At 37.0% G+C, this 12,820-nt stretch overlaps 1 protein-coding gene across 2 annotated transcripts in view; it reads right to left on the reverse strand.

Annotated features, from left to right (window-relative positions):
* The window catches only part of WDR19 (WD repeat domain 19), a 42,559-nt gene that overhangs the window by 22,905 nt on the left and 6,834 nt on the right, over nucleotides 1–12,820 (reverse strand). For both annotated transcript variants that reach the window (XM_071556625.1, XM_071556626.1), the window contains 14 exons: nucleotides 12,384–12,499; nucleotides 11,072–11,152; nucleotides 10,697–10,809; nucleotides 9,834–10,007; nucleotides 8,603–8,673; nucleotides 7,269–7,441; nucleotides 7,060–7,174; nucleotides 6,240–6,346; nucleotides 5,725–5,847; nucleotides 4,265–4,414; nucleotides 3,699–3,846; nucleotides 2,892–3,096; nucleotides 2,156–2,315; nucleotides 1,444–1,554 (listed from right to left, as the gene is read on the reverse strand). In XM_071556625.1, coding sequence (XP_071412726.1) covers nucleotides 1,444–1,554; nucleotides 2,156–2,315; nucleotides 2,892–3,096; nucleotides 3,699–3,846; nucleotides 4,265–4,414; nucleotides 5,725–5,847; nucleotides 6,240–6,346; nucleotides 7,060–7,174; nucleotides 7,269–7,441; nucleotides 8,603–8,673; nucleotides 9,834–10,007; nucleotides 10,697–10,809; nucleotides 11,072–11,152; nucleotides 12,384–12,499 — 1,847 coding nt within the window. The remainder of the gene's footprint in view (nucleotides 1–1,443; nucleotides 1,555–2,155; nucleotides 2,316–2,891; nucleotides 3,097–3,698; nucleotides 3,847–4,264; nucleotides 4,415–5,724; nucleotides 5,848–6,239; nucleotides 6,347–7,059; nucleotides 7,175–7,268; nucleotides 7,442–8,602; nucleotides 8,674–9,833; nucleotides 10,008–10,696; nucleotides 10,810–11,071; nucleotides 11,153–12,383; nucleotides 12,500–12,820) is intronic.

Genomic DNA, 12,820 nt, shown 5'->3' on the forward strand with positions numbered 1-12,820 from the left:
AAATTATGGAAAAGATTATTCTGGGAGTTATTAAAAGAACATCTGAAGGACAACACAGGCATTGGTCACAGTCAACACTGCTTCATGAAAGTCCTGCTTGACAAAACTGATTTCCTTCAATGACAAGGTAACTTCCCCTATCTGATCAAGGGAAAGCAGGTGATATAATCTTTTTGGATTTCAGTAAAGTTTTCCATACTGTCTCTCACAGGATCCTTCTGGACAAACTGTCCAGCACAGCTGGATAAACACATCATGGGGTGGGTGGGCAATTGGCTCATGGGTCGAGCACAGAGGGTGATAGTGAATGGGGTGACATCAGAGTGGTGACCTGTCATTAGTGAGGTTCCACAGGGCTCCATCTTGGGCCCTGTACTCTTCAACATCTTCATAAGTGATTTGGAGGAAGAACCTGAAGAACCAATAAGGAAATATACCAATAATACCAAACTGGGAGGAGCCTTTTGATTCCCTGGAAGACAGAGATGCTCTGCAGAGAGAGCCTGACAAGTCAGAGGGCTGGGCAATCACCAGCTATATGAAGTTCAAGAAGGGGAAGTGCCAGATTCTGCACCTGGGATGGAGCAACTCTGCTTATACATAAAAACTGGGGAAAGAGATGCTGGAAAGCAGTGCCATGGAAAGGGACCTGGTGGTTCTGGTTGACAGCAAGTTGAATATGAGTCAGCAGTGCCCTGGCAGCCAGGAGGGCCAACTGTATCCCGGGGGCCATCAGCCAAAGCATCACCGGCTGGTTGAGGGAGGGGATTGTCCTGCTCTGCTCTGCACTGGGGCAGCCTCACCTTGAATATTCTGTGCAGTTTTGGGCACTGCAATATAAGAAAGATATTGAGCTACTAGAACATCTAAAGCTATTAGAGTGTCCAAAGGAAGGCAATGAAGATGGTGAAGGGCCTCAAGAGGAAGCCGTATGAGGAGCAGCTGAGGTCACTTGGTCTGTTCAGCCTGGAGAAGAGGAGACTGAGGGGAGACCTCACTGCAGTCACAACTTCCTCGTGAGAGGAAGAAGAGGGGCAAGGACTGGTCTCTTGTCTGTGATGACCAATGAGAGAACCTGAGGGAAGAGCATGAAGTCATGTCAGGGCAGGTTTAGGCTGGATTTTAGAAAAAGGTTCTTCCCCTGAGGGTGGTTGGAACAGGCTTGCCAGGGAAATGGTCACAGCACTAAGCCTGACAGAGTTCCAGAAGTGTTTGGACAACACTGTCAGACACACGCTGTGATTCCTGAGGATGTACTGTGGAGGGCCAGGAGTTGGACTTGATGATCCCTGTGGGTCTCTTTCAACTCAGGATATTCTATAATTCTGGTCATACAATGGCAACAACTAAACCATTAAAGGACAAAATTACCAGAAGGTAAAATATTCCAACATTAATCTGGAAATGAAAACACTAGAAAATATACACATCTTAAATGAATACCTCAAGAGCAGCAATAGGACAGGAGGATGCCAGATATAAATCCTGAGCGAGATTAAAATCACTAGTGAACATTGCAAGATGTCCTGCTAAAAGGTTGTGGTCTTCTATTCCCTGTAGAGAGACATAATAGTTGGAGAAGCAGTCCAAAAAATAAATATTGTATAAGTAACATAATCTAGTAAACCAGTAAAACTAATATCCTTACATTTTACAAGCATGTGCATTGGATTCTGCAAACCAGAAAAAGCCCTCGCTTGCTTATTGTAGCTGAGAGTCACTACAGATAACACGGTTTAAAAGCAGAAATTTGCAGAAGTAGAGTTCTAAGGTACTATTTCATTTTTAGATGTGTGATTGCAATCTGGTTTTGCTTGAAACTTTTTAAAAAATAATAATAGCAGTCTGCAACATTTTCTCAAAAATAACAAAAGGAAATGAGAGCCTCCAAATGCCTGAGACATGAATACATTCTAGTGCTCTCAAGCAAATGCAGAAAAAAATGTTGTGCATTCCAGTGGAGACTGTAATGACTTCAAGAGAAAACCAAGCAGTAAGTATGTGGTTTGAACACTTTATTCTCTCTATTCCTTGAAAACAACTCACCTTTTATTTGAAAAAACATTCCTCATCTTCAAAAATCTAAGGATCTAGCAATTCTTAAAGAAGAATTAAATCACAGTATTTCCTATTTAAAAGAGACTTTACATTTTACCTTTATTTGGTCTAGTGACATCACCATCCCAGCATTACCAGATGTCCGATAAACACGTATTGCAAAATCGACTTCCATATGATGTAAGCAAGCTTTGGCCAGCTCATTCCAACAAGATTGGTCATTCAGAAGTCTGCACAGCTCCCATGCTTCAGAAAACCTGTAGAAGGTAAAATGCATTCAAAACTATTTTAATTTTAGGTATTATTCATACCTAAAACTCCCTCTCAACATTTTTTTCCTAAGTTAGATAAAACATAAAAACATTTACTTCTAAGCCATGGAGAGAAAGAGATGTACCAGGAAGAAATAAAAAATACAAATGCACACCTTACAGTTCTGTTTCTCCTGTTTCTACCACACTTTTTCAGGAAACCATCTGCTTACCCTACTCTGGCATTCTTGCCATTATACTGATTTTGCATTGCTTCATTACAATGAGAGGGGAGTATGCAAGAAGCACCTTCAGCCAGTTTCAGAAGAGCCACTGCCACATAACCCCGAATCAGTCTTGCAAAAAATTACTTTAGCTTTCACTTGACAGTGGAAAAACAAATAAAACACCACTGGGTCACTTATTTTGCTTGTTCTGCATCGACAGCTATGCGGACTCACAGATCAATCTAACTTATGAGTATTCAGCAAGACATTTTTAAACCACCAGGATATGCTATGTTGAGCTTATAAAGCACAGAAGAAAACAATTTACACAATATAAATATAAATGCAGATGTACCTTTTCAACATCAGAGTCTGAGTAAGCATTTGTCTCAGCTTATTAGGTCCAAAGTCTTTCAAATCGCCAAGGAAACTGTGAGTACTTAGATGGATATTGTTTGTTTTCCCACTCTGAGTCTGACAAGTTAATTCTCCATTATACAACAACAAAGGTTTATGAGAATAGGGGACTTCTGTGCCACCTGCCAATATAATCTTTGATCCTAGATTCAAAGATCAGGAAGAAAAGAAGACATCATGTAAGAACCCCTACATGGTAGAAAGGGCAGCAAGTAGTAACAGCTGAAACCGTGTATATCTGCAGGGCATTAACTCCAGGTCTCTAATTCTAGTAGTCACCACTGACTGTACAGTGCATATTTTCCAGAAAAGTAAATATACAGAACTTAAATCTTTTAAACCAGTAAGGTCCTTTCCCAAAAGTCTGTAGGGAAATTTCATGGTAGCAAATACTGAAATTGCTATGATTACAATTTTGGTTAACAGTGTAAATGAATATAAGTTTTGCCACCCCGATCCTACGATTTTTCTCACAAACCTTTCAAAACACAATTGAAGCACTATGTGTAACTTTCAGATGAAATATTATACTAGCAAGAAAGCTTAGGGAGTTAAGATCAAAATGCCTTCTTGGAGCTTTACAGAGAAACCTACAAAGCAACTTGTTTTCTATTCATCAGTTGCACTTCAAAACTTTCATACTACTATTTCTTTTCATACACATTTTAAGACAAATGAAGACTCAGAACATGTTTTACTGTATGAACTAAAATAGTGAATAACTTTTTCAAAGAACTTACAGTACCTTGAATGGTATCCTTATGAAAAACGTAAGTGTACACTTTATCATCATCAAAAGCAACAAAAACACCTTTATCCATTGGCCAGTTTTCCCACAGAATTCCTTTAATAGCTGGTGAGAAATTTGGAATCTCATATACTCTATCATTTACCTACATATAATGCAAAAGTAAAATTACTACCAAGTGACTAAGGAGATAAACTAAATACCGATTCCAGTTATGATTAAAATTTTTTAAAATAATATAATTAGTGAAGAAATATGAAAACTGTATTAAGAAAAAGTTTTCTTATAAGCAGTGATTCTGAAAAACAAAGAGTTTAATACAGAAGTGGAGAAAATGCACATTATATAAATGATATTTACTAATCTTAAGAAAAGCTATGAGGAGAGGCAGTGGAACTGGTAGTGCTTGCTGATGGGCTAAATTAACTGTATTTAAATAAATACTTTAAATACACAGACATCAGCATACACGTTGGTGTGACAAAATCTTCTTCATTCTCCACTGAAATGGTTGAAGAACATATTTGTAAATACAACTGTGTGGGTATTCCAAATTAACTTACTGGACAATAGACAAAGCCATCAGTCTTGTCATCTATGAAAACCACTTTGGTTCCATTGGGATCTGGAAATATCTTTCTCACACTGACAGGATGTCGATACTCATTCACATATTGCCAGTCTTCAATGTAGAAATAATGAATAATTCCAGTCTAACGAGAAATAACAGAAAATATTAATAATGACATCAGTAAGTGGCAAGCAGGTAATTAATTTGGTTGTAGTTTTTTTGAGTTTTTTAAAAAAAATTACTTCCAGGTCAGGTTTTTTGCTTCCCCTCCTTCACTCACAGCCTGTTTTGAGCAGGATAGGAAAACTTGAGGCTTTGGGGGCAAAGCAGAGAAATGAGTCGGGAGGTTTGAGGGATTTTCTGTTGTTTTAATATTTATCTCACTCTGCTTTCTGGAGACAAGCTGAATTTACTGAGGAGCTCTCTGAACACTGGAAATGCCTATCTCACTGCTGAGAGAAGCTTATCCTTCAAACAAGGCTGAAAAATTTGCCTCCAACGAAGAACCATACATCCTTAAGAACAGATATACCTAACTCAGGCAAGAAAAGCAAACTGATTTGTGATTAAAGCTATATTTCTATCAGTGTCACACTGATTGAAAAGGTGGCTTTTGACATCAGTTGTAAAATTTGAACAGATCAAAATGATCAGTTGCAAATTTAGTACTTCAAATTTATCAGTGCTAGTTTAAGTACTGAGGAGGTGAGAAAGGCCTTAAATTCTGCAAAACCACTCAGGTTATGAAACTAGTGATAAAACCAGAGGTAGAGGTTCTGGCTTTTCCTCTGGAAGGTCAGTGCACAGTTGGTATCACAAGGAGTACAATACTACAATGCCAAATGTGCCGTGTATTCCCAGTGCCAGAAATTATTAAAAGGAAAGAAACTACTCCTCATGCATAGGAAAGTCTCTGGAAAAATCCAGAGGCATGTTCACATCCTTCTTCTCTGCTGTCCTTAATTCTTATCCTTGTTGAAACATGTAAAAAAATTTTCTTTGGACAAAAGATTCAGTGGTAAGTCAAGACTTCCATTTATGTTCACACACTTGTTTACTTCAGTCCCTTTTTGTCCATATTTATCATATCATCACCTAAACCAACAAGTTTCCAAGGCAAGTGCTGTTTCTTCTTATATCTGGAAGACATTTTGATTGCCAACCCTCCCATTAATGCAATAGAATTAAATTCTGCTATTAAAATCAGTGTTTTGCAAAAAGCACTAGTAAAGCAAAACTTCACCTTCCTGCCAATGCAGGTCACATAAATGCAACATAAAGAAGCTGGACACGATTTTGAGGGTATTTGCTTAAAGTTCTTGCATAGAAAATAATCCCCTCTGAAGTTCACAGATGTGGGGGTTTTTCCTAAAAGTATGAGTGGCAATCTAAATAATTTAGATAGAAATACATTCCATCTAAAAAGATCTTGAAAATAGAAGTAATACTCACATCTGTACCATATATGAGGAAGTCACTAGTTAAAGCATGGCACAAGATTTGGTATTTATCATCATCTGCCGGGAAAAGTCGAGTTTCTCGTTCTTCCTGAGCACCCAAACCTTCACTTTCTATCTACATATAAAGAACAGAATGAACTAAAAACTCCACTGTTAACAATAAGGTATCACAGTGTTGCCTTTATCAAACTGTAAGGAAATGAGATGCAAAAAAACCTTCATGTGCACCCCTTAAAACCCAGCATCTGCTTCTGTCACATTTCTAGAGATCTTTCAAGTAAAACCTGTTAAATAGCTGATAAAACATTTTTCTAGGTGGTATTTCTGAAGTCTACAGAAACTCAGCTTTATATTTTAGTTACACAGCAAAACAATTGTGAAGAATTTTTAATTCTTATGTCCATTAACTGAAGATCATTCCACTTTATCTCATTTTTAAAATTACGTTAACTTGTTCAGCTTAGATGAACTCATTAGTTCATCAATGCAAATTGCCAGAGCTCTTACCATATGCAACTGGACTTTACCCTCAAAGAGAGCAGCAGCATAATCCGAGTTAAGGTGCATACTGGCTACTGTCCCCAGGTACTCCATATCTTTAAGCTTTTTTAGATCTAAAGGATTCAAACAGAAAAGATAAAAATATTTTGATTTTGTATAGGCCTCCACTTATCATCATCTGAATTTGCAGCTGAGTAAGCAGATGTGAAAACTCACAACTAAGCAGAGAGGAGCCAGGTCAGATGTAAAGAGACTTTCTTCTTAGCAGTACTGGTTACAAAGTACAACAGAAACTCTTTTCAAATGTAACTCTGACTAGTATTCTCACTGTTTTGATTTATTTATCCTATTGAAAAAAAGGTGATGCTTAGAGAAACATGAAAGCTTTAAACCCACTATCTAAAATCTGGACACAGCATAACTAGTTTTTCCTTATCGCACACAAACATGAACATCTACCAAACTGAGAATTTAAACACACTGATCATATAGTTCCCAGCTACCTTGCCAAACTTTGTATTTAAAGACAGAGACATATAATGACTCAAAAACCTAAAACTCCTTCATGGGTTAACAACATGATCTGAAAAAAACGGTCTACATTTCATGACCAATACCTTGCATGTGAGGTTTTATTTCTATTATTTACAATGCCTTGTCATAACTGCTTCAGCCTGTGAAGATCATTATCCCATCCTAACAGGAATCACATGGCAACTCAAGTTTTTGGTCTACAATGTGGAATGTCCAGAACTGCTAAACACAATACCAAATTCATAAGACAGTCATAAGACATTAGTTTTAAGAGAACTAAATTTGTGCTTACTGTTCTCTCCAAGTGCATAAAACCAAGCCCGATTGTTCATTCCTACAGCCAAATGATAAACACCGATAGCAACAAAACTGGGCTCTACTTCAACAGAGACTGTGACTGGTGGCTCCTGTAAGAAAACAAAACAATAAATAACAAATTTCATCCACTTTTTATACTTAATTTATATCTACATGAAGTTTAAAAGAAAGAGGTTGTCATACTCTCTCCACATGATTGGCTACGGTAACTTCTAGAAGAGAAGTGAGGTATGCAATCCGTGTACTGCAAGCATCTCCAAGGATTGGAAGCTTTGTCAAAAAAACATGGAGGGATCCTCTTCGTGTAGATACTGCCAACAACTGTCCATCATCTGTCCAAGCCAACTGATCTACACCTAAAACATTCACAAGATTTTGTAAAACAATATGATCTTTCTTTAACTACTGAAAAAAGAAACAATCATTTTGCTTTAAAATGTGAAAATTGTAGGAATTAATATCTAGGAATATAGCTACTAATGTATTCAAACATAATCAATTAATATAATTCCAAGATGAATTGGAATCACTCAAATCAAACACATAATTTACTAATATAGCATTCTCCCATGAGTGAAGACTTCACAGAATCACAGAATGGTTTGGGTTGGAAGGGATCTCAAAGACCATCTAGGTACAATCCACCTTCCACTAGATCAGATTGTGTATCTCTTACAAAACTGGTCACTTCTTTCCCTCTTTTCCAACACTGACAGTTTAGTCAGTACATTCAAAGTGAACCCCAATACTGGAAGAAGCTGAGCAGAATTCAGTATTGTTTCCCTTATCACCACATTACTAAGTACTAAACAGAGAAACAGTGTTTGGTCCTCAGTGTCTGAAAACACGTATTCATATTCTAATTGACTACTCCCAATATTCCGAGGAAAGAGAGGGAAAACATTGTGCTGACAATATGCTAAATTTCTGAAAAAAAAAAGGGGGGGGTAGGAAGGGGGAAGGTTCTCAGAAATAAAATGCTGATGCTGGAGGCAACCAGCAATTTGACAATAACTAAAGCATTTATAAATACTACATGAAGACAGAATGGTGGCAACTTATTACTCAAGAAAATAGTTTTGTAACACTGCTCTGAAAGCCACAGACACAAATCCTGTACATCAGGATGAAAATAGATCATGTATTCTGTCTCAGTACAAGAGATGCTGAAAACCACAAAAAAATCCCACCAAAAATCATGGAAATAAGTAGAAACCAGTTAGGTGTATTATTTCAGTAATCTGAATATCCTGTATTACAGATTTAAAACCACACAACACTGACTGAACAAATATTCTGAGAGCTGTACTTCTCTACACTTTGAACAGATAAAATATGCTCCCATTTTGCTATGGATCACCTAGTAAATAAAATCTGAGAAACAAGGAATTTTTGATAAATTCCCTATTTATACTAGTTTTCCCAACAGCAGTACTTTCACTTGTAAACAGACAACACCAAAATTCTGGTTTACTCAACTTGTAAAAATTTCTATCCTCATGGAAATATTAACATACCTTTGTTTTCATCATCCAAGTTTATTATGGCATACATTTCTCTCAGGTCTGACAGATCATGGATTTTAATGCTAAAACAAAAATAAGCAGTCATTCTCACACATCTAAATCTCAGTCATCATAAACTGGAAGAAACCCAATCCAATCAAGACAGTCTAACGTAAAAAGTAGAGAACAAATGCAAAATGCCTTCTATTTCCTAAAGAGTAACACAATCCATCCCTCTAAATATATCACCAAAAATATTTGCTCAGAGAACTAAAATTCGAGGAAAAGACACAAATCTGAAAGAACTTAGGGTTGGGAAACATAGACAGTTATTCCCTTCTGACCTGTTACAGTACATGCTAGTTTAAAAACACATTAGTGATGGACAAACAGTGCTTGAAACACAAGATGCAAAAAAAATAGGTTTCAATCCTGTTTCACATAAAAAGGGAGAGAGTGTGAGTTTACTTATGCTGTCATGTCACTCAATATATGTTGAACAACCTTTTAGAGAAATAACTGAAATGCTGGAAGTTGCACCATGCTTTGCTCATAGTTGTATCAGTCTTGATGTGCAAGTGCCATAAATCAGCAGTCAGTCCTACACAGAGCTGAGGACAGAATGGTCCGACTTCCACCATCACTCAAATCCTCTTTGCTGAAGAATTCAGATATCACAGAATCAGGGAGCAGCAAATGAGGAGCTAAAGAAGCTATTCTATCACATACACAACACATTTTGGAAAAAATCCAGTCTTTTTAATTAAGTTTTTCCTTAATTGCTTACACTCTTAGATTTTGTCAAGACTGCAGGTAAGACCAAACACTAGGGAGGAGGATATCTTGATATCAGCATGCTCAGTACAGTTTTAAATTAATTGGTTCTGCTGCCATTAAGCAGATGTCTATGTTCAATCAATAAATCACAGTAAAGAAATTTGGACTATTTTATAACCAAATAACATAATAGAAAAAGAAAGAATCAAAAGGAATAATCTATACTAAAGTTTAATAAAATTGTTTTGTTTAAAATTAATTACAATTAAAGTTAATTACAATGCACAGATTCTCATCAATATTAGCTTCTAGCTCTAGGCAGAGAAGCAGTTCCACAGAGCAATTGATCTTATCTTCTCTACACTCACTTCTTAGAGCCTTGGAACCTTAGGAAACAGCTTTAATGCCTAGGAACTACAGCTATGGGAGATGAATCCCATTTTTTATGTATAAAACTACCACTTACCAATTGTCTCCACATGATGCAGCTTTGTTTAATGGCTGTGATATAGCAATGCTGCTTAGATTATCCTTATGATTGTGAGCTTGAAAGATTTCTTGACCTATCTCACGAATGTGTGTGGAAATGACTACAAAGCACCCTCGAGAGAAACCAATCATAATGTAGCCATCACCATACCTGTTACAAAAACAACGATTAAGAGATCTATTAATGCAACACACAAAATGCATTTTCTTTCAGACTGCTGGGCTAATTGTCAATGTCTCCCTGTAACAGGAAAAATAAGCAATTTATGGGAAATTATATATATAATGTAAAACAATACAGTATAAAATAAGTGGAGGGAAAAACTACTAAAGGTTCTTCCAGGAGAGAACCATGTTTGTGCCTACAGTTCCATAAGTCACCTTTATTCCCCCCTGCATTCTATAATGCCCCTTTATTTTCAGCACTCTGCAAGCATGGCAGTGATGCTGGGAGAAAGATTTCTGGGATCTTCATTGGAATAAGCATGCCAGAAGATGGCAGTTTTCCTTTCAAAGTTCTGGCCAATTTGGTCCCATCAAAGCCATGTAAAAACAATAATGCCAGTCACTCTGCCCTTGAGGGAACTGCAAACACAGAGGAAGCACCAAAGCTACAATTTGTGTCTGCAAATAGTCTGTTTAATTCTATTGCTGCCAAGCAGAAATAATGAGGTTAAGGCAGAAATAGTTACAGCATGGAAGGACGAATTTAAACAATATCTCATCAGCTTAACCAAAAATCCAGTGTGGGCAACAATAGATGATTTTGTTTCCAGCATTTATCAGAACTATTTGGAAAATATTCAGCTTGTTAAGCTCAATTAAGAAAGCTCTTCTCACCATTTGTAGGTTACAATGCTGCCGTAAGGTTGTTGAAATTTCAGATCAATTGGGTTATCAGGATCATTCAAATTAAAAAGAAAGAGAGTCTTCTTGCCAACCACTGCACTTACCTACCAATGAATGAAAAGAAAAATTAATTTGGTAAAAATGGCATCACTTTAAAATAAGGCTCTACTTCTTCACTAAAAGAAGAGAATTAGGACTTCAAACAATCCTTAAGAATCTCATGGATCTGAACTTTGAATCTTTTTCAGTTCAAGACTTTTCCCTACAGCATTAAGTCAGCTCCATTTCCTCAGAGGAGAAGGCAGCAGGTCACATGGAGGTAGATTACTCTCATTTGAACTACAGTATTTTGTAGTGACTTCTTACTGTGCTTTCCCTGGTTGATACTCTTTCATCAGTCTTCATAACTGAGAACTGCATATCACTGGGATCTGAGCTCACTGAGGCCTGCAAGAAAAAAGTTCAGCTTGAGAAATCAACAGTTAAGGTAGCAAATACTGATGATAAAGAATTGCATTATTCCTGCCTTGTACATTTTAGTGATAAGGACAGACAAAAAAAAGTCATTGCATTTAGTACCAAACCCAAGATGTTGAAGAAAATATGAACTCAGTTTGGCATGTTAGCATAGAATATACTGAAAAAATATCTAGGAAACACAGTTATGCAAGAGTTAGATACACAAATCCAGAGAGAGAAGGAAAGATCCACATGAGGAAGACAACTTGCACAGGGATATTACACAGACAGCACTAACTGAAGCAGTACAAACAAATCCAAATTCAAAGAAGGAAGACCAAGAATAAGGCATACAGGTTAAATGTTTACAATGTATTTTAAAACGGGCATACCTGACCCAGGTTTAGGTAGTGATAGCAATCTAGTTGTTTTTGTAGTCAAAACCTCAACCTTGCTTAGATCTCTGCCATCTCAGCTACATTGCTTCTACTCCCTAAGCCAGACAGTTTAAAGCACACACTCCCACTAATAAATTTGAGTATTTTTCAGCTGTGATCTTCAGGCACAATGATAGAAGCAAATGAAACAAACTACAAAAGACTTGAGATTTGAAAATTTTGAGTGGAAACACTGTTCATTAAAGAAAAAATGAATTATAATAATTTGTACATTAGGTAGCAAGTTTCATTGCTTGGAAGGACTGTGATGTATGTAAAGAAGCAGAATGCTTAACTTGAGGGTTTTAGAGTACTTGGAGAAAGAATTGGCATCAAAGTTTGCAACAAAATAATGGAAGTCCAGCCTAGGAATAATCCTTGCACGTCTGAGCCAAGATCTTTATTAAACCACTCTATAGCAAAACCAACACTAAAAGTACTTGCTAAAGACGTTACAAAGAATCACATCAGAGCTCTTGTTCTATGCTGCTACTGAGCAAGCCAAACTAAGGCTGCACTCATAGGATCCTCTTGCAACAGATACAAATGAGCATCAAGGATGAAAGAAGCATATTTAGGCAGGACCACAGCAGAATTGCAGACACTCTAATATCATAAATCACATTGCATAACACAGAGGCTCAGATTCTTAGATATGCCCTCATCCTGCATGAGGTTTCCCAAAGGCTCCTTGTCCCAGTGGGATTCAAAAGGCACAAGCTTTCTTGGGAACCAGGAGTACTAATGTATGCCTGAAAATCGAATCTGGGTATAAATACTACCTGTCTTATAGTGTCCCCTTCCTGATTGCTTATAGTAATCATTTTGTCTTCACCACCTAGAGCCAGGAGGTTTTCAGTACTCCAACAGCCACAAGTAATCCTCTTAGTGTGTTTACCTGAAAAAGAAAGAAACCTATGCAACACAAATGAACACAACCACAAAAAAATAATCTGTGATGGAAATACACTTCATTTGGCTACTCAAACACAGATTGTCAGAATGTGAAACAACCTGTAAGAACAACTACAAATTCAAGAGGCTTTTTTTTTCCAGTTTTTACTCCCTGATGGAAGTCTTGACCTTTTAGAAAATAGCACAGCTCCTGTTCTTCCATTTCTTTGCATTGCATTTCTGGGAACTGTGTTATATCCTTAGCTATTATGCCCAGAGGTACTCCAAGCCAGTAAGAAAGAGCAACTTAGCAACAAGAACAACC

The sequence above is a fragment of the Pithys albifrons genome, chromosome 5 (genome assembly GCF_047495875.1).
Source record: "Pithys albifrons albifrons isolate INPA30051 chromosome 5, PitAlb_v1, whole genome shotgun sequence".
NCBI classification, from domain to species: Eukaryota; Metazoa; Chordata; class Aves; order Passeriformes; family Thamnophilidae; genus Pithys; species Pithys albifrons.